The sequence below is a fragment of the Parasteatoda tepidariorum genome, chromosome 3 (assembly GCF_043381705.1).
Source record: "Parasteatoda tepidariorum isolate YZ-2023 chromosome 3, CAS_Ptep_4.0, whole genome shotgun sequence".
Taxonomy (NCBI): Eukaryota; Metazoa; Arthropoda; class Arachnida; order Araneae; family Theridiidae; genus Parasteatoda; species Parasteatoda tepidariorum.
Window position 1 is genome coordinate 28,526,772 of NC_092206.1, and position 22,931 is coordinate 28,549,702.

General features: G+C 26.2%; 1 protein-coding gene across 1 annotated transcript; it reads right to left on the reverse strand.

The window, feature by feature from the left end:
- Positions 1-433: 433 nt before the first annotated feature.
- Positions 434-22,884, reverse strand: LOC107450861 (dnaJ homolog subfamily C member 1). Its single transcript, XM_016066777.3, has 11 exons — positions 22,260-22,884; positions 16,815-16,916; positions 14,959-15,005; positions 14,035-14,206; positions 10,254-10,372; positions 8,613-8,758; positions 7,433-7,563; positions 6,150-6,284; positions 5,789-5,855; positions 4,107-4,396; positions 434-651 (listed from the first exon to the last, which is right to left on the reverse strand). Exons 1-11 carry the CDS (start codon positions 22,407-22,409, stop codon positions 583-585), a joined length of 1,428 nt encoding a protein of 475 aa, XP_015922263.2. The 5' UTR covers positions 22,410-22,884; the 3' UTR covers positions 434-582.
- Positions 22,885-22,931: the final 47 nt, after the last annotated feature.

The window sequence follows — 22,931 nt, forward strand, 5'->3', positions numbered from 1 at the left end:
ATTAACAAAATCACAATCATGAAAAATTAAATAAGTGATTTCGATTTTAAAAAAATATCTTAACAAGTTTAAATTTTATACAATAAAATAAACAGGATGAATAGCACTAAATATATAGTGCAGCTTTCAGGAGAACTTCACCAGACATCAGTTTCGCGGAGTGACGGGTACTATGGTTATATGGGAAAGTCACTTTGAATAGGGGTGTGGGGTGAATAGTTTTGTCTTAATCTTGGCAAAGATCGGTGTGAGTAAACCAATCAACGCCATCATTCTTCCTTTGAACCCCATTAGAAATGCGCTCTTGCTTGTTACTATAGCAGTAGACAGTCCCAAACTTTTAGTTTGGAAGAGCTCTCCTCAAAGCAGCACTATAGTAGAAAGAACAAGCTTCAACTTACTAAATATTTAAAAGGAATTTCAGTCAATGGCATTAAAAGCAAGAGGTCATTTATTGCATAGATTTTAATTGTTATATAATACAAATGGAAGATTTTCTTTACAATAAAAATAGTCAATAAATAGTCATATATACATAATTAACCTTTTGATTCAAATAATAGCTAGGGGTAAAAGCGAACATCAAAGTCCTTTGGTTTTCTTCATTCTAACTTGTTGCGCTAAAATTTTAAATCGCTCAACACACTCCTCCTAAAATAATAAATTAAATGTATACAAAATCAAACTTCAAAATGTAATTTAAAGAAAATAACAATTATATATAAATTATAAATCTGAAGATATGGGAGAGTTAGAAATTTTTCATATACAGTAGAGCGCTGATTATCCGAACTGCTCGGGACCGAACGTTGTTCGGATAATGAAAAGTTCGGATAGTTGGAAAGTTGCTTAAAATTTAGTTTAGATGATTATTATTTATGCACTAACTTCCATTCACACTTTTTCTGGGCTTAGAACTGACAATACTATCTAAAATAGCTCTGGAGTGTTTAAAAGTTTTTTTTCTTTTCAATTTTTAAATATTTTCTATTTAATTATTTTTTTAAAACTTTTTTTTCATTTTGAATTATTTTTGTCATATTTCAGCTTATAATTTTTTTGTCAATTACTGATTTCACTACATTTTCCTTTATTTTCCATTACAAAAGAGATCCAGCAAAGACTTCTGTTTCAAAGACTTTTTGTTTTGTTTCAAAGAAGATGCTCTTTTTTGAGCAGATATATCCCTTATTATTCTTTTTAAATAAATCAACTGAACGGGATCAACATTATTTTGACGTTCTAGCCAATTCATTGCAATATCTAATGAATTGCATGCTTCTATATGAGAAGGTCCACTATCTTGAACTTGATCACCTACTTCTTCCTCTTCGTCTGCGGATTTCCGATTTTCTTTCAAAATTTCAGCAACAGTTTCATCATCATTTAAAATTTTAAATCCTGGGTCGTTTTCAGTGTCTCGACACCAGTCATCTATTTCTTCTGCTGTATAACCTGGCATCTTTTCATTCGGAAGATCTACTGGTTCAGAAACTTCAGTTTGGTTTGTTTTTCTGTTAAGAATTTTATTCCAAGATTTAAGATTCCAAGCACTATAATCACTAATCATTAACCATAATTGACAATTACCCATTCCCCAATTGCAGAACTTCAGCACTTATCTATTCATAAACTCCTTCTGCATCCCAACTATTGTAGACTGTCAAAATGAAGCTTATTCTTGGAAGATAATTTTTAGTTGAAGAGGGCTAAAGGGTTATGTAGGCTTAACTGTATAACAATACATGTATGTATGGCTACTATAAGAAAACTGCTAAAAAAGGTTGTAAATTAAATATGGTCTTCAAGTGTAGTGGATATTATTTATTCTTCTAAATGTAGAAAAATTGCCGATAAGTTAAAAAATATTCTAAACTTCAAAAAAAAGGGGGAAAAAGAAAGAAAAGAAGAATTCGGACATAGTTCGGATAATTGGACGTTCGGATAATTGGACGTTCGGATAATAAGGGTTAGGATAATCGGCGCTCTACTGTATTAAAAAAATTGCATCATTGACCAAGATTTTATAAACCTCCATAATCCAGTATACAATATAATGCAGAATACAGAACAAATTATTCATTACATGGAAAGGAAAATGATTTTTATCGATGAATACTAATTTTCAATTTTAAAAAATATTTTCTGTTAGAAAAAAAATTCTTTCGTTGGTTTCTTTAACTACCTAAAATGCCTTTTTAACAGCACAAATCAACAATTCAACAATTAAAAATTTAAAACATGCAAAAATTGAAAAACAAATCATGGGTGATAATTAAAACTGCGATACAGTCGAACCTCAAACCATTATTCCCACATCATTTGTTTTCCCGTTTGTATCATTTTGTTTCAATAGTCCAGTCACAAATGCTGTTCTTATAATTTCATGATATCCGTTTTACTCATTTTTATAACTATCAAATTCCCCTGTCTATTGTTCAAAAATTGTACTGACATTTAAAACAATTAAATACATTTTGTTTAGAGGGAAAAAAATAATGATTTGTTTAGAAGGCTAAGGATTTGTTACAGTTTGGAAAAAACACTTCAAACATTGCATTGGTTTATGCATCAGTTGATGAAAATGTTGGAACTTGTGATGTTGTTGGTTCAAAAAATGATGGCAGAAACTGAAAAGTGATGATGATGGCTAAAACAAACCACAACCAGTAACCAACATTCAACCACAAACCCTTTGAAACAATAATGAGCTTTCTGCATTTATACAAACTTACAGAAAATGAACAAAAATCGGTCACAAATGATGAAAATTTAACGTTTGCCAAACCAAACTTTTCAAATAATTTAAATAAAAATATGTGTTTATTTATCTTTTTTTAGCATGGTAAATATTTTTCCATTAATTGGATAATGTTTTATAAATAATTTTCATAGATTTTTAACTCATTACTTCACATTCTATGTTGACATGTTTTCATCTTTTTCCCATCGTTCGCAATAAAGGATCTCGTGAGAAACAATAGATCAAGGTTTAATTGTATTAATTTAATACCAGATAAGTAAAATGGACCCTTTATCAGCTCTGTGTCTATCATGAACACCATGTAAGTAAACCAGTTATTCAAGTGCTTTTATATAAACCGAATATATAGGTCAAATATTTTCAGAAAAATCTCCATAGTGAAAATTTAAGAGTATTAAGTGAAATATCTATAAGATGATATATGAGACTAGGACTGTCCTTTTTAATTTGTGTCATCTTAGGAAATAACTCCTTCTAGCAAATAATATGCTATTACTTGAACTTTAGTAAATTTGTAACTGTTATTCATCACTGTTGAGTCGAGTTTTGTCCCTTTTTACCTAGTGCCTTTTGAGCTAATTAAAGTAAGAAATTATAAAAAGCCATAGCTTAGTGATAATGAAAAAAGTTTGTATCTTGATTTTTTCATTTTTGAAAAATTACACCTAAGCTGTACTGTTTTAGCTCATAAAAAATATATACAAAAAAACTGAGAATTATTCACTAATTTTAATTCTTTCCATCTAGATGAAAACTTATATCATAACATATGACAATAAGACTGCCTATTTTAATTTTTATCATCTTATGAAATAATTCTTAATAGCTTTGCTATTTCTAGAAATTTTGTGAGTGAAAGTTATTCATCACTGTTTGGTTAAGTTTTGTCCATTTTTAACCAATGCCCTTTGAACTAATTACAAAAAATTGGAATTGCTAAAAAGCCATAGTTTAGTGATAATGAAAAGTGTTTGTGATTTTATTTTTTCATGTTTGAAAAATTACACCAATGCTGCACTGTTTGGGTTGTTGTTAAAAATGTACAAAAACTGAAAATTATTCGCTAAATTTAATGTTTTTCATCTAGGCAAAAAATTTAATCAAGTAAGAAATTTTTAAAAAGCTAGATAATTTTTTTGATTATAAGCTTTTAAATACATATTGTTCTTTTCAGTAAGACAGTATATATACTTTCAAATTAAAGCTTTGTTTCAAGTATAAGGTACTTAAACTACAGACTTTTTTTGTCCTTGATAAAAAGGCTTTAAAGAAATCCTAATGTAATCATAATTTATCAAAACAAAAACTGAAAATAAATCCATCAGAATCAAATACCACATACCTTGGTTTTAGTAGAAACAAAGTCGGAAATCTTGTCCCAACGAGAAGGAGTGTCTTTAGGAAACTTTTGTAGAGCTATTTCTAGAGACCTTTGTTCTTCTTGCTTCCAGAATTTATCAGACTCCAAAGCTGCATTACTTTTCTGTTGATCGCTAGCATGTCCATTTACTTTGTGACCATTCTGTGCGTTTGGCATTCGTTCTTTTGCTAGATTCTCACTTTCTTTGCGTGTGGAATCTTTTTCTTCGTACATTTCAGAACCAAAGTTCTCTTTCTCAGTTCCAGTCACTCCTACACAGAAATAATTTTAAATAATAAAATTTTATTTCTACAAAACCAATATAGAAAAAATATTACTTTCATAAGCATATATTTTTTCAAAAACAAATTTTTTATGATTCATAATAGAAATTTGCCATAAAGATAATTAATTTTTCTGCAAAAAAAAAAAAATAAATAAAAATAGGATTCATGAATTCATTTTTTTTTAATTAATATTATATTAAAAATTAAAAATCAGAAGGCTTCCTAGCAATGTGACATTGCTCTCATAATAATGTTAAGTAACTTTGTAAAAACAATTTACTAGATAATGAACTAATTAAAGAAGAAAAAAAGACAGCAAGTAACAAAAATAGTAAAAAAAATACAGCAAGAAAAAAATCCAGAGTAAATACAACATTTAAAAGCAGCATTCTTGTTACTTTCTTTTTCCTTGATAATTATAAAGTGCAGTACCCGGTACAAATAAAATAATTAAAAATATTATAAGGAATAAATATTTTATGGTATTTACAAATTACAATTAAAGATTATTGAAATGAACAAAATGTCCAACTAAACATTAACTTCCTCTTGGAATTCAAGAAAAAAATAAACAATGCTTTAAAATAAAATTTTAAATTTTTAAAAAAAATATTCAATTTTAAAAAATATTTAATTGTTTTAAAATAAAATATTCAATTTATTAATTGACTGTAGAAAATATTACTATTTATTAAAAATATTACTATTTATTTTCAAAAAATTTCATACCGGCTCTACAGAAAACTATTTAAATTTTTCAAAGCAAATCAACTATATAAATTCTTCCATAGAGTAACTAAAATAGACTGCATTTAATGAGCAGTATTATTACATTTTTATAAAATAAAAATAAGCAACTGTTCTCAGTTTCTCCAATCAAACTTTTTTGCCCTATCTTCTAAAATTATATTATCAGTCATAAAAAAAAATATTTTAAAGAAAGAAATAATTCAGCAGAAATACATTTTAAAAGTACTGTGACTCTTTCTTTATTTAGTACAGCATCATTTCTCTTTTCTGAAGTACTAAAAGAAGTAGCAAACATTTTTTAAACATTTTTTATGCTGTGTGACACTGCTACAACAAAAGTATATAAGTCATACAAACAACAGTCATAGGTAGTCAAATTTTCCATTATAAGGCAAAACACAAAACTTAAGGCTTACCTTTTATTTAATGCTAAATAATTTAGTTAGCCATATTGTACAAGGAAATTAAACTATTTTTTATCATTAAGATTTTTATTTCATTTTTTTTTGGGGGGGGGGTCAAAAACTTATTTAATTATAATTAAATAATAAAAGCTAAAAAATTAAACCATTATTTTTGAATAAGAAAATACAACACTGATTGATATTATACATATATTATGCATACCTTGCAATGATGCTGGAACTCCATTTGTAAATTGTTGGTTCTTATATAACTTAACCATTGAGACAACCTAAAAGACATTATAACAAAACACATAAAAATCATTAAAAAAATTTTAATAGGGCAACAAATATTCCTAATAGAAATAGTTTTAATTAAAACGATGAATAGTATATAAATAAAAACTTGAATTGTTTAAGATATGAATAAAGACAATAATACAAACTTATAATATAAAAATAATACAACTTAGAAGTTAGAAACATAGTAAACTTCAAGTAGTATCTGAAAATTTCTTTCAACAATATTTGTACAATAACAAGCAATTAACTATTTTAAAAGAACTTTTTGGTAATTAATTTACCTCATTAACAGTGCAACCTAGAAAAGCTGCAACTTTCTCCCACCTCTGCAGGGTGCCATTAGGAAATTTTTTCAAAGCTTTCTTAAATTCTCCCATCTGATGTTCTGTCAATGTTTCATAATTCCATTTCTGAATCTAAAATTAATATACTTTTTCAAATAAATATATCAAAAACAGTTTCAAAAACAGATAGAAAAATATAAATATATTATATTGTCACATAAACAGGGGGTGATTGTGAGCCCAACTCAAAAATCCTGAAAATTTCAAGAGTAAATTAACTAATGACGCATTTCAAAAAATTAATGTCTTTATAAATTTAAATCATTGATATTTTCAGAACGTGAAATTCTAAATAAATTATATGCAGCATAATTTAAACGAATAATTGTGTATAAGTTTACTCTTATATCTAATCAAATTTATTATTCTTACAAATGAAAGAGATGCCAAGTATAAATTATAGTTCGAATATTTTTGAATAAAATATACAAGAATTTTTATACATAAATGTGATAGATGATTTCTTGAAACTTCAGCACCTTGAACTAGCACCTTCAGCACCTGGTGATAGAGCGTTCGCCTTACAAGGTGAACCCAGGTTTGAATCCCAGCGAAGGCTGGTTGATATGAATTCTGCTCCTGGCTCGCACTAACCATAGTGCTGATGTAAAATATCCTAAGTGGTAGACTGATCATGGATTAGAGTCCCCTTGTCATTAGGCTAACCGTCGGAAATTTTCATGTTTTTTCTCTTCCTCTTCTTAAGCACTACAGCTAGTTACCGGCCAAGGCAGTCTCAGTCAGTTTACCCCATCTAGATGTATTGGATACTATATTTCTCCATCTATTAACTCCTAAGTCCTTTAATCATTTCTCTATCTACCAATCTTGTTTTAGGTCCTACTCTTTTTCTTTCTCCCTCTGGTGTTTGAAAGGTAGACTGCTCACGAGTTAGGATTTTCTTATTGTTGGGCTAACCGTGGAAGATTTCCATATTTTTCCTCTCTATGTAACGCAAATGCAGGTTAGTTGTATCATAAAGTCCTCTACAAAGGCTAATTTGCTCCAATGCTTTATATAGTAGTTCCCTTGTATTCTGAGTTGGGTTCAAAATTTCAGGGGTAATTTCAGATTTCAGGTTCCCAAATAATGTTTTAATGCCCTACCCCAAAATGGAACAGTACCCAAAATAACAACACTGGTTCTACTTAACAAGAAATCATAAAATTCACTAAATATTGTTAAACACAAGCAAACTGAAGACTTGAAAAGATACTAACTTTCTTTTCTTCAACAACATTTCCATTTAATGTTGTAGGTGTAGAGCCATTAGAAGTTATTTCATAAGAAGGAATATCAGCAAAGTCTGGAATCTTAGGTTTAACAGATTTGCGTACTTTCACACGTTGATCTAAATGCAGTGATTAAAATTTATCAAATTTAAAAATAAGCATCATGTTAAAACAAAACATATCAATTACAGAATCCTAAGATAAAAAGAAACAGCTTTCTTATGCGGCGCTTAAACTGCAAAAAATATAAAATTTTGAGTTAAACTGACTCTTCTTATTAATTATAAAATAATCAATTAGTTTTGTTTTCACACAAAGATTTCTATACTTAAGTCAATTGTAAACAGCCTTAGTTTTGAATCTCTGTTAATAATCAAAGCTTTTAAAATAAAGACCTCTTTTTCAAATTACTTCTGATTTATCAAAGTAAATTCTGTCGAGTTTATAATCGCAAAATTTTACTTTTTATTGTTAATAAATAATAAAAAAATTTAAAATGCTTAATGACTCGAGTATCATTTTAGAAAAACTAACACACTCTAACAAAGGTATTATTTGGCAGAAATAGATACTAGTATAATACCTTTAAGTTTAATTCTTACAAACTTATGCTTTCTTACAATCTGATTCCAGTCTGAGGACCATTTTCTTTTAAAACTGGACTATACACCACGGTCTGCCATAGACTTCAAAAAATATCACAATGCTTTAGATAGTGAATAAAATTTTAATAATTTATCTTAGCAATATGTTCAATGTAAATTCTGTAGGCTCTATAAAAAAAGATCATTAATCCTCAGAAAGATATATGTTTATGAGGGTTAAAATAAATCTAATGCAAAGTAAAAAAACACATTAAAAACGAGTTCATTTGTTTATAAATCCTTGTTTATAAATCTTAAGTCTGTTAATAATCTTAATAAAATTAAAAATAGAATTGAATTAAAATTTTTCAAATGAAGGAAAAATAATTTTTAAAATAAAGAAGACTTCTTTCAGTTCCTTCTAAACTCTGAATTCTTTCATAAAAGCACTGTTTGCAATTACCTACAGTTAGGCTGAGGAATAAGAAAATACTAGTGTCCGAAGAAATACTTAATCACTTCAATAATAAACAGCAAAACATTCTATTTTTATTTTACATTATAAAGTTATCTAAGTATCTTACTAGGAATTGGTTCACCTTCCTCTTCTTCTTCCTCTTCTACCTTGCGAGATTTCAGAAATTCTTTACATGAAGCAACATATGATGGTGAGGATTTTATTAAATTGATAATGAAATAAAACAAAAGCACAGGAAATAAATCTTGGCACCTGAAATATTGCAATAAATGTTGGATCAAATATTTTCAGAAACATGTCATAAACATTATTATAAAACACTTAAGTTAGATAGCAAATGCACAATCACAAAACTTAAAAAACATATAAATAACATAGCGACCAATTAATTAAGAATAAAAGTAAATCAAGCTTGCAGCTAAATATGGAAAAACTATAAAACTAATTCAATGAAATTGTTTAAACTCTAAAAAACTTTGTTTTCTCTAAAACAATAAATATTAATATGTTTGGAAAGATTAAATTGAAAATGTAACCATTTTAAGCTATTCTAAAACTTAATGGCAGCTCTGAATCTTAGAAGAAAGGGGGGAGAAGAAAAAAAACCTATAAACTGATTTGCGGACTAAACGGATTTGGTAATGCCAGGTGTGGTATGTGTCTTTATTTAGCAAACAAAATTATTGAAAAAATATTAAAACTTTAGCTATGTAACTGAACTAAAACAATATTTATAAAACTTATTATTAAACAATTAATTAACTTCAGAAAAATTCCTCAAAATGTAATTTAACCTTAAAAATAACGTTTATTAAAAAACTAAAGATGCCTTATTAATGGCCCAAAGTTAAAAACAATTTTAAAAACAACTTTTAGAACTAATATTTAATTTTAAATTAAAATTATCTTTTCTTTACAATAAAGGATACCTACATCCAGATTAATACAACTCAATACATTCAGTAGATAAATGTTCAATATATTCATTGAACTACATTGAATTTACAATACATTGAACTATGACGTTAAATACATTCGGTACTGATATTGATTGAGTACATATATTGATTTATTTTGTTTGAATTTACTTGAAACAATTTTTAGCTTTAATTAAACCATAACCAACATAACAAATAAAATAAAAATATTATGCATCAGAAAATATTTCCACAACCTATCTTTTTAATTAAACTTTTAAACTGTTGTCTCTTTACATTTTCATACGAACTAGCAAAGATATTTTACAAAAACTAACTGTAACTAGGATTTTTTTTCACTAGACAAACTTTTGTGAGTCCCTTTATATTTTTGAGAACTAACAAAAATTAGACAAAAAATTTTTTTTAAAAATTAAGATTTTTTACAAGACACAAAAGTTTATGGTTATATTTCATTTAAAAAAAAAAAAAAAAAAAANAAAAAAAAAAAAAAAAAAAAAAGTAAGTAAACCATTCATATCTTTCATTTAAACAACTTTACTCTCTCTTTTACTACATAAAAATGAAGGCTTATTAGTTTTTAGTTTTAAATCCTTTCGCAAATCTCTTTGCATTTTTATAAGAATAAAAAAAAAGTATTTTACAAAAATTACTATTTTTTGCTGTACTCCAAACTTAATATTTCATGAAAAAAAAAGTAATTTAATCATTTATATCATTTATATCATTCATTATCCTTTTATTTATTTCTTACACAAAAATGAGGGCTGATATGTAAATTATGACTATTAAGTTAGTTTTTTTCAAACCTAGGTTTGTGAAGATCAGACATAACTTCAGATACAAGAGCTTCTTCTTCAATTTTGGCATTCTTTCCTTTTCTTTGATGTTTTGCTTTTCTTCTGATTTTTGATAGAACAACTTCTTCCTATGAACAAAATGCAATGAACTTTAATTGTAAACAAAATGTTCAGAAATCTAAAAAATTATATTAGTATTAACTGATTTACACGACATTATATTTTACTAAACTGTTTTTATTTTTATATTTTAGGAAATTCAACACGAATAATATCAAACAATTTCATAGTAAGGAATCAGAAAGCTTCAAGAGCTGCATCCAGATTTTTAAGGAAAGGGAAATAAAGTAACTGAAAGAAAAAATGTTCTGTTCCTATAATAGAAGCTAACAAATAAAGAGTAGCAAATTAGTCAAAAAACTAAAAAGTAATGCAATAATAAACAATTTCAGGTTAAAATTTATGTTTCCAGTTTTTATAATACAATTAAATAAACAATTAAATCTATTTATTTCACTTTAATTCTGTAGGTTTAATAAAAATTAGTTAATTTATGCTTTAAGTCTAAGCACTTTTATGACAATATAGTTACAATTTAATTGTAATAGAATTATAAGTTGAAAGTTTGGATTATTTAATGACTAATAATAAATAAATAAATAACTAATTATCCTTGAATGAGTAACTAAGTAAAAAAAAATTTGAATAACAAAATAAAGTTTTATTGAAGTAAAAACAGAAATACAGTGAAACCTCTCGGGGATGACCACTCTCTGATTCACAGTAAAATGGTCGTAAATTGAGGTTGGTCATTCTTGGAGGTTACCTCCATTGACTTCAAAATGTTATCAAGGGTACATGATTTTTAGCAAGTGATTTTAATTTTTCTCAGTATCATTTTCTTGGTGCGGAAATACCGCTTGTTTTGGCATCATGAAAACCAGATTGATGAATAAAATTTAGCGTGTTCAATAAAAATTACCCCTAATGATATAATTGTGTGCAAAAAAAATTAACAATTATGGAAAATAGAACTACTTTAAATAAACAAACAATTATATTTTTTGTTTAAATTTGCATTTGATTTTATATCATAAAAATCAGTTAGCTTTAATTTCAGCTTTCGGAAACATTAGTTAGCTTATGCTTATCCACTTAGTGAAAAGGTTTGTTTGTTTGAGATGCTTAGTTTTTTCTAAAATAGTTTTTTTTTTTCTAATTTTAACTTTCAACTCTAAAAATAGATCATTGATAGCATTGTCTTCAGTGCACTCTGACTTCAACATGAGGTTGACAATTTCTTTCACAGATTGTCAAAAGAGCTCTCTAAATTTTTTTTTTTTTTTTCATTTCCAATGAGCTGCACAATCGGGGTCTTGCCGATGAGCAGACCTAGTGCGTTCTCCAGAGGTGGTATCCACTCTTTCAGGACCACCACAATGGGTGAGATATCGTAGCTCTCTAAATTAGAGCCATGCATTCACCAATATTTTTAATATATTTGAATCTACTCATTTGTTTTGTTAATATTTTTCCTTTTGATATATTTTTTTTTCTTTCTTTTGCGTTTCCTCATTTGAACTTTTCCACATTTGGAAAAGTTCATTGGAAGAGGTTTTCCTGATCGCTGGGAGAGGTTTTGATGAACCTAAAAGTTTTCTTTAACCACAACTTTTACGGAAAAAAAATCCCATGCCTCCTAAAAGTGTTCATAAATAGAGGAGGTCGCTACAGAGAGAGAGTCTTTCCTGTAGGTTTCATTGTATTGCAAAATGGTAGCAATAACATTATCATTTACGCCCAGTGGCTGAGCGGTAGCGCTTCGCGCTGTTGTGCCACAGGTCCCTGGTTCGATCCTCGGGNCATTTTATAAATGAAATAATTTCAGTTATAAAGACAAACAATAAGCTGAATTTAATAAAAAAAAAACTCTAAAATGATTTTTTAACTAACTTTAATTATAACAAAATTTTGCAGACATTTCAATTAAATCAATAAATGCTGAGAAAATGTAGAAACTTCTTTAGAAATATAGCAATGGCAAAAAATATACAAATAGGCCAATTTTTAAAAAAATTAGTCAATTTAAAAACACAAAAAAATTTTTAAAAAATTTGAAAATACAAATACTTAATTAAATTTTTTTTTATTTTATTATTTTGAAGAAAAGGGCAATTAAAATCTAGAATTCAAAAACAAGACCAAAAAGATTTCATGCTTAGACATAGTTCTTTCAAGTTTTACAATGTATTGCCAAGTTTTGCAATGCAATTTTTTTAAAGATTTGACAATTTTTATTTATTTTGACCTGGTTTTTCCAACGGTAACTTTATCTTTATTTATTTTTCTTATAAGTGGGTTTTTCATTATTAGTTTTTTCTCTGTGTACTTTTGACTTGTGTTTGTGTATCATTAATTTTTCATTGTATCTACATTTGAATTTTTGAATTTTTAATTGCTTTTTCTTATTTAGTTTATCCATTAGGGGGCTCGGGTCACAGTCAGTTTTTGGTATTACCACTGTAAACAGAAAGGTTCCTGTGTGTTAGCAGACAGTGTGTCCCCTGATGATAAGCTGTTTTTGCTAAAATCCATATCTTTAAAAATTCTTTTTTTGCTTGATTTGTGTTTCCAACTTTCTAAAAAATTTACATAGTGTCACAAAATATTATGTATGTTAAATGTTATTACCACTTTTAGCTCTTCCTTCCAATAGTAAAATACATAAATTTTATTTTGAATGCAAACATTGAAAGCACTTTCAAATTATTAAAGTATCTTCAACTTTATTTCAGCAAACCGCATACAAATTATATTGTACATTGAGCCAATTTATTTCTTTAAGTTTTTATAGAGGTTGCTTAATAATGGATTAGTTTTTAAATGGTTATTAGTAAAACTCTCAGCCTTTATTATTAAAATTTTAAATAAGATGATAATTTCAAGGAAAATTTTAAATAATTCTTTAAAAATCTACAGATTATATATTTTTTCTCTTTTTTTAACTAACTTTCATCCTCCTCCTTTTATTTTCATTTTAATTATTAATCAAAAATCCAACCATTCAATCACATTGAAGCCAAAGTGCAAAAAAAAGAGTTTGTTGTGTTGAATTTTATTGCTTACTTCAAAAGATAATTTAAATAATTCATCTAAAAGCAAATTACAGATTGAGTGAAAAGTTGAAGCCATTCAGACTTAGATAAGACTCTCGTTACCAGACTCGCATACCGGACTCTCATTTGCAGACTAGATAAATTTAGCTTAAATTGGCATATTTTAGATAAATTTATCAAGTTGTTGAGAGTTTGGTTAAAATCAAATTCTCACTAACAGACTTGATAAATTCAGCTTAAATTGGCATAGTTTAGATAGATTTAAATTCAAATTGGCATATTTTAGTTAAATTAAATTTAAATTGGCATATTTTAGATAAATTTATCAAATCTACTAGTGAGAGTTTGATTACAACCAAGAAGATTCAGAAATACTCTAGTGCACACAACTCTTATTTTGTTGCATATTCTTAGGTCACTACATAAGTGCAAATTTTATATAGTTGGCTAAAATATTATGTCAAAATCTAAGATTACAATATTTGTGAACAACGCTGGGGCTGTTCACAAATATTGAAATCTATGAATTCATTTTATTATAAATTAACAAAATGATTCATATTATTTTATAATTAAAATTATTAATAAAAACTACAGCTGTTTAATTTAATCCTGCAAGGAGGATACATAAAAAATGAATTTAAAAATAATAAAAGTATATATTTATTACTTACTATTTCATATTTCTTCTCTAGGTAGGATGACCATGCAAAAAGATACTGTCCGAAAGTACAGAGGCATACAAGAAAAATGCACATTTCAAGAAGACCCATATTTCTAACACGTCGATAATAATAAATAGGAGCTCTCCAATCTGGCAATCCGGTTTTAAGTATAAGGTCATACCTTGTTGAAAAGGAAAAATACAAAAACTCGTTCACTTTGTAACACATAAATAAAATTTAAAGTAAACAATAAACAAAAGTCACATGAATATAAATATCAGTTTCTGTTGAATATGAATGTTAGTTTTCTCTCATCCAACCAAAAAGTTAAAGTAGAACTAGAATTTTGTTATCAAATAAACAATGAAAAATAAAAATTATTGTTAAGAAAGACATGTGGTATTTAAAAGTTTAAAATTTGATTTAAAAACTCTTCTTTCATCTTTTTTAAGATTAGACTCAGAGGGATGCAAATGCAACGTAATTACAGCTCGAGACAGTTTCATTTAAAACCTATACTTTTTATCTATAGCAAAGTTTATAGCTTTAAAATTAATACAATGTACATTAATTTTAAATAAAATAATTAAATAAATCATTTAAATCAATCTCAAATTCATCATTGTTAGTTATAAGTGTTTGGATTGTATGCCCAAATTCAAAATTCTGATAAAATTAATTTAAAAACCAAGATTGAAGTGAAAATTTCCCCTTTTAAATTGATGAAACAATTTTTAGTACCAAAATTTTGTATAAAGTGTAGTATTTATAAGAAACAAATTTAAATTTTTGACGCACACTTAACTAAATTAATTTATCTTCAATTTACATATTTAAAAAATTTTAAGGTAAATGAAAATAAATTACTCAGAAAAAAGTAAACTCTGCAAAAAAACAAGGAAAAAATAATTTATTTTCATATAATATGCTTACATTTTTCTCCTTTCTTCATTCCGTAGAACTTCAGCCACAGCAGCCATCTAAAAACAAGAGCATTTTACACTAAAATTAACTGAAAATATAGACACCATAGAGAACATAGAAATCATAGAGATTTGAATTAATGCTAATTTAAAGTCAAACATAGAGATTCAAATTAATGCTAATTTAAAGTCAAACATTGAGATTTGTATTAATGTTAATTTACAATCACACATTGAGATTCACATACACACAATTTTAATAAATAAATAAAGTACTCGCATCGATATTTTTATTAAAACGCTGATAACAATCTATGGATAAATGCTTCCTACATACTTTTTTCTTGCTCAAATATAAGGTATTTTTTCAATTACTTAAAAAGTGTTTTTGTTTAAAACATTTTTGATTTCTATTTTCAGTTTTTTTACAAAATTCATACCTGTGGCATGGACCAACATAGAGTTCTATAAAAATTAAACATTTCTAAAAAAATATGTGCTTTTCAAACAAATTTCACCAAAATGAGGCAGCGACAATAAGGTAGAAACTAGTCTCAAGAGTTATTCAATGCGTGCAGAAAGTTTTTTAATTACGATTTTGTATTCACAGAAAGGTAGTCATTTTATCGAAGTCTGCAGACACCTAAAACCTTCATTAACTCCATTTTTTTCTTCAACTTTTGAAAATACTTAGTACTTAGGCAGCAAACATAGTTAAAGTTTAGTGTAAATCTGCAGAAAGGTTTTTTATTTTTTTCCATAAAATTTACTGATGACTTGGTCAGCATTTTGCATACTTTGTATGTATATAAAGTATAAAATGGAATATCATTTTATAACAGGTGTATAAATTACGTCAGCTTTCATTTAGTATATTTTTTAAATATATTTTTAAATTGTAACACTGTAATCGAAAAGTTAGTTGACATTTTTATTTATACTAAAATGAGTGTAATAAATTTACACAGTTAAAATCAGACCTATCAGATAAGAAAATATATAAAAAAACCTTCATTTAAATTTTTTGATCAAATTCAATATGCACACATGTTGCAATTTCCAAAAACTAGTTCATTCATTGCGAGGAATAATAAAAAAGCATAAAAATGTTTTAAATTAATGACATATATACAACCAAATAAAAGTTGGAAACATTACAGTACCAGAACCATTTTCTCAAGAGGTACCACGCAAAATTTGTAATACACATTACAATATAAATAAATAAAAATAGTAAAAATAGCAAAACAAATTACAATTTTAGGCAACAGTAGTTATGAACTTTTAAACATGAAACAACATGGAGATAGAATTTCTTTTAACATAGCAAAAATAATTTTAAAATTTACTATAAAAATATAGTGGCCTGATTATTCCCATTTAACTTAATCAAAAAATCTGGAAGAAAAAAAAGTAATACAATTTAAAATTTCTTTTAACAAGTTTGAAACAAAAAATTTTATTAAGATCGTCTTTTAAGAAATTTATTAAAATTTAAATTTATTTACCTACTGCTTTATACTACATAATTTTAGTCGGAAATAACAAAATTTCAATAATAAGGTAAAAAAGTAGAAAATAAATAACTATTAGGCATGTTTTTCATTGAATAGTTTATTTTATTATAAAACTAAAATATAAATCAAAAATTTTATTAATTTTTTTAATTGTGAAATGATATTTCAACAGGGTGCTAAAAAATCATATTTCTGATATATTTTAAATTTATGTAATGGAGAGAGTGTGTACTATACATAAATGCATATATATACACACAGAGAGAGTGAGTACTATACATAAATGCATATATATACACAGAGAGAGAGTATAATATAATAAAACATTATAATAAAAATAAAACATTACCGATCTAAATCTTTCCTCGGCATTTGAATCTTTATTTTTATCAGGGTGATAAAGGGTTGATAATTTTCTATATGCCTTCCGAATGTCACTTGCTGAAGCTTTCTATTTAAAATAAAAATCAAACATAAATAAAACAAAAATACATAAAATAGATCAATTAAATTGTAAAATATAAAAAATTTTCCAAGGCTTGCAAAAAAAGGGAATAAAAAACAAGAAAAAATTAGATACTTTTAAATTAGATCATATTAGACAAAAAGAAAGTGTGGCAACTAACGTTATTTATTTATTTATTTAAAATATTTGTTTGCTTTCCTCAATTTCATATCAAACATAATACTGTTACTTACTGAACTAATACTGTTATTAAAAACCTTAAAAGCATTTAAGATTATTTATACAACGAACAATAAGAAAAGTCAATAAAAAGTATTCATAACTTTTTTTAACTTTTCAATGATAATAAAAATTTTAAAAAATATATAATAAGTATGATTTTTAGACATTCTTGGACAATTTAAATTTAACAGTAATGATTTAAACATTGTAAAAGCTAGGCTTTCATAAAATTGCATTTAAAACAAAAGATGCTAGTAAAGAATAAAACAAAATATAGTACAAAATAAATTATTAAAAATTAAAATATAAAGCTAATGAGCCAAAGATAAAAATGTCTACTTTTTACTTGCAATTACAGTTTATCTTCTGATCAAAAAATAACAAAAGCTGAAAATTCTTTCTAAATGATCCAATAAACAAAGTGAAAACAGTTGAGTCAACAAATTGAAATGTAATTTAAGTTATTTTTCTTGGTTATGTTTACACAGATTGGTAGTTTTATTTGCTAAAGCTCCCTCATTAAAACATACTTTTCCTACCAAAGAAGAAAAAACATCATTATCCAATCTTTGGTAGCAATTATCACTTTTATATGATAAAAAATATCATTATCAATCCATCAGTAAACATAATGTAAAACTTAATTTTTTGAATTTAGAATATTAAAATAATATATACCATATAAATGAGATGTGATGGCTCAGTTTTTAGGACACTGAACTGTCATTTTATATTTTATGACCAGTGTTGAACAGCCAAACCCAATTCTGAGTTTACGACTTTCAACTTGTAATTTTGAATCCCATCCAGAAGACAAGGGAACTCCCGGTTCAAATTACAAGGAGAGGAAAACCATGGAAACCTCCCATGATTAGCATGACAACAAGGGGGCTTTAACTCATGATCCGTCTACCACTGAGGATATTTTATATTGGCACTGTGGTCTGACCAGCGGAATGTGGAGCCTTAACCTACATGAGCTGTCTGGCCAACAACAGGCTGTAGTGAAAATGTTTTACTTATAGAGAATATAAGAAAAAATATTTAACTTTTTAATATCAATTTAATTATGGAGAAAATATGTTTATATGAATATTGAGCATAACAAGGCTGAATTAAAAGAACATTGTGAAGAACTGAAGTTCAATCCCCAGAGGTGGCTTGAAGCCCACCAAGCTTTATATTGATGTGTAGAAGCCTGCCTAGGAAGTAAAGTCTGCCTGTGCGCAATGCTGACCACATTGCCACAATCATGGCATTGGTTACGAAATTGTGAAGCCTAAACCTCCATAACCCCTGGTCTATAATGGGCTGTTGTGGGAATACTTTGCTTTTATGCCATACAAATATTTTTAAAAAGAATAATTCCTTTAACTTAGTTATCGGAAAAAATAACATTTAAATATTTTACAGCTAAATTAAATTACAAAGCTCAATTTTAATGCGGCAACCCAAACATTTCATTAATACAATTAATTAATTCAATAAATAATCATTTTATACAAGATTTTAAAATTTTAATGAAAATAAAAAATTAAAACCATTTTTTTTCAAAACAGTAACTTTAGATTGAATAAACTTTTAGATTTATGAGATGTAAACTTTCTTTATATCCTTCAATTAATAAATTAACAGTCAATTACCATTGTACAAGTTAACTAATATTTGACCTACTTCCAGGGCTGGCACAGTATTTAACATGTGAAATTTTTACCAGATTTAACAATGATTTTTACCACCCTAAGAAAAACCTGTTTTTTTCCATGGTTTCTACTATCTTTAAAAAATATACATTTTATTGATTTTTAACATGAAAAATAAAAGAAAAATTCTTGTTTCCAATAAAATAAAAGAAGAATTCCTGTTTTTACAATTTCTGTAATCATCTTAAAAAAAATAAAAATTTAGGCAATATTGTAAACAAGAACTTGAAACATTTTTATAAATTTCTTATTAACTTTGAAGTACAATATCATTTTAAAAACTAATATTCTAAGAACTTTTGTCATATTTTGTCCGGTATCATATATAGCAGAATAAATATACCTACAATAAAACATAAGTTATTATCATATTATCAGGTCTTATGGCTTGATGATTTCAAATGAATTGTATATAACATTTATTTTAATTTCTGATTATATACATTATTGAAATACATTTTGTCACGATTTTGAAAATCATTCTTAAATATTTTTTTTACATTATTTTTTCACTAGAACAAATAACTCAGGGGAAATTTGAGCTTATAAGTAGAAAAAAAGGGCAATAAATAAAATAAAAAATTCTAATTTAAATGCATTAATAAATGACAAAATAATAACATATGAGGCCTTTTAGTTAGCAAAAGAAAAACTCAGAACATTTTTCAAAAAAAATCAAGACATTTCTGCATATACTTGACTATTTTCAACTAAACTATAAAAAGGTATAATTTGTGTACTTAAGTATAATAAAGATAAAGTTTATCACAAGAGAATAACAAAAAGTGCTATATTTAATTTCAGAATTACTTTAGTTAAAATTACTTTGTTCTGACACAATGATCTCCTGAAGCGTTTTTAGAAGGGCGGTCTGCCCTGCCTGCCCTTTGATCCTTATAAATGCGCCTTCTCTGTCCTTTTTGTAAAAATAAGCCGCCCATCCCTTAAAAACACTGCCTTTTTATTCATATTCCATTTTTAAATAAATTCACTGCTTAAATAATAATTACACTGGTAAAATTATCTGTGTTTATAGGTTTAATTCTGATTACTATTTCAAATATATTTACTTTGTTAGGATTATTCTTAATTTGCTGACTTTTTAAGAGTTTTAATTTTTAAAATTATTTTTTTAAATAAATACCTTTTTTACCAAAAAAATATGCAACTTTGAATGTTCTTTTTCTCATAATTTTCAGTTTTACATTAAAAAAAAATCTTTAAAGTTGTTTATCAATTAATAATTTTTTTTTGTTCAAATTTTTTTTTTTTTTAAATTATGCCCAGAGATTACTTTATAGCATGCCTTTATTTATTTTTATAAACCACAAATATTTCTCGTATTCTGATAATGAGAGATAATCATTTTTAAAATACACACATCAAATAGCATAAGCAGTTAATTTAAAAATTATTGAAAATAAAATTCATAATTAAATAATATTACTCATTTTGATAAATTTTTATGGTGTTGTATCAGTGCCTTTTCAAAACTTATGTGCCCTTTCTGGGGAGGCAGTGTACTGTCCTTTTTTATTCTTAGGCAGAACTCTGCAGTTTTTAAAATAATTGGTTTGAATAATCGAAAGATATGGATTTTTGATTTAATATCTCTATATTTTAATCAATAGTTCATCCAGAAAATTACTTTTGAACACAAATGCTAAGACCTATATTCACTACATTTTCATTTCTAAATTATTGAAATCCCACTTTAAAATATTTGATTAAAAAAGTCATAAACTCAATTACAAATTTCAGATAAATATTAATATGAAGGAATATTAACTAATTGATGCTGATTTTATTTTAATGAATATAAAAATTTTCAAATATTGATCTCATTTCTTATGAATTTTCAGTACTCTATCTAACAATAGTAGGTACTTCATGAATTTTACTGGAGAAATTATTATATCTTTTTTTTTTTTTCAGAATAAAGTAACTCTGGAATTGAAAATAGTAAATTTTATTACTTTTTTGCAATAAAATTTGTCTTTATTGTATTTAAGTAGGGAAAATTATACTTTTAGTTTGTTGTTTGTCCTTTTTAAAAGAAGTCTGGTACATGAATACTGTAACATAAAATGTCCTTGTTTTTTTCTTTAGCTTACAAAGAGGACTGAAATTAGATTAACATAATGCAGTATTAAATAAAATAAAATATAACAAATTCTGCATATTTATTGTTCGAATTATTTTGGTAACACAAAAAATGCATTTTGAAAATATTAAAAAATGGGAATAAAATCTAAGACAATACAAATTAATTTACACTGATAACAGAAAAAACTCTACACATAAACCAAAAAGTAAAGAATAAACTTAGATAAGCAAATCATCTCCATTTATGCTTTTGATTGTAACAAACAGAATATGTCTTTTTAAAAAAATATTATTTATAATTTTTATAGATACTTTTACAGGAAAGCTATAACATCTAAAAATTATATATTTCTGTTTACTTAAAGAAATAAGTGAAATACTCAGAAATGGAACATTTTATGAAAATTTAATTTTTTTTTATTTGGTTATATTAATATTCAAACTATTTATATAAATAATAAATAAAAAAAATAACTTCTATACAGAGCAACTTATACACACAAAAAGGTGGCTACTATTGAATATGGCTAACTTGCTATCAAACATGCTGGCAACTAGGGCAGACCATTACCTCAAATTATGTTTGAGATAAAGAGTTGAAGGATTAGGAATCAATCTAAATTATGGTGTTTTAGATTAATGGTATAATACAAATACTGTTTCTTGCTTTCAATCCTTTGATTTATACATAAATAAATTCACTGTTACATTCTTTACTGGATATCACTTTAAGTATAAATAACAAACACCACAGAAAAGTTATCATAATAATAGATTAAAAAATATATAAACTTAAGAGTTTTCAAATTAAAATTATATTTAATGAAAAATAATTATATAAGCAATGCTAAGCAACAAATTTCACTAAATAGATATTAAATAACCAATTAAATTCTACAAATCTTTTAATCTTTATTAGTTTGTTGATTATAAAAATAATTGCACCATAAGACTAATACAATATGTTAATAAATTATACATATAATTGATCTCACATATTTATTAACTGATACAAAATTGATGTCAAATGATGTTGTAAGAAAAGGAACGGCTAAATACTTTTTAAAAGAATCAATAAGGAAAAGGCAGTTGAGTGATTTAGTTTCGTTGCACTTGTTCATTCTGTTCTCATTTTAGTATCTTAATTTATAATACTTTATTCAAATTTATACTTATTTCAAATTTATATAGATTCATTAAATAAATACACGTGCTGTATATTCAAATTTCGAGGCTTATATTAAAAATTTAAAATGCGTGTATTTTCTTAAAGATGTTCCAATTTTTATGAACCTACCTCATGTACCCCCATCAGATCATAAAAATTTTGAGGTGTGTTTTCAACTAAATCAAAAAGTTCCATATCTTCTGTAGTATAACATGATCCAATCTGGCATAAGCTGGAATATAAAAATATAGCGAAAAGTATCATCTTCGTTGTTTCCATCTCCAGTAAATATTAGAAAAACAAAATTCGGAAACTAATGCAGTTTGATTAGATCGAAAATATTCGATCATGTCCGCATTTCCTCGAAGAGTTAAGTACGAAGTGACACTACCGACTATAAGATGTGTCCCAGAGAGGAATAAACAGATGGGAAAGAGAAATAATAACAGCTATGAAAATAATTTTTAAAAAAAGAAAGACTTGAGCCGCGAACTTCCGGATTGGATTTATGAACAACAGACGTCAACAAACTCTGTACGATTTTAACAAATCCTATTGCGGTTAAAATTTAGTACATTTTTAAAGTATGGAAAAATGAAGATTTTTCATTGATTGAAGTTATTTTGATGGGTTTTTTTTTAAAGAAACAAACTGGAGATTTTTCAATTCAAATAATACGAACTTAAGAATTAATTTTTTAAATAATTAATTAATTTGTAACCGTAACAGGACCAGAGTTTGATTATTTATTTCGNGGGTTTTTTTAAAGAAACAAACTGAAGATTTTTCAATTCAAATAAT

Excerpts from the sequence above, each read along its gene's own strand:
- LOC107450861 (XM_016066777.3), bottom strand. The coding sequence starts at position 22,409 with ATGGAAACAACGAAGATGATACTTTTCGCTATATTTTTATATTCCAGC. Across the intron at positions 8,759-10,253 it reads TCTGATCTTCACAAACCTAG|GTGCCAAGATTTATTTCCTG; the intron begins GTTTGAAAAAAA and ends GCAATATTTCAG. Across the intron at positions 6,285-7,432 it reads ATGTTGTTGAAGAAAAGAAA|ATTCAGAAATGGAATTATGA; the intron begins GTTAGTATCTTT and ends TATTAATTTTAG.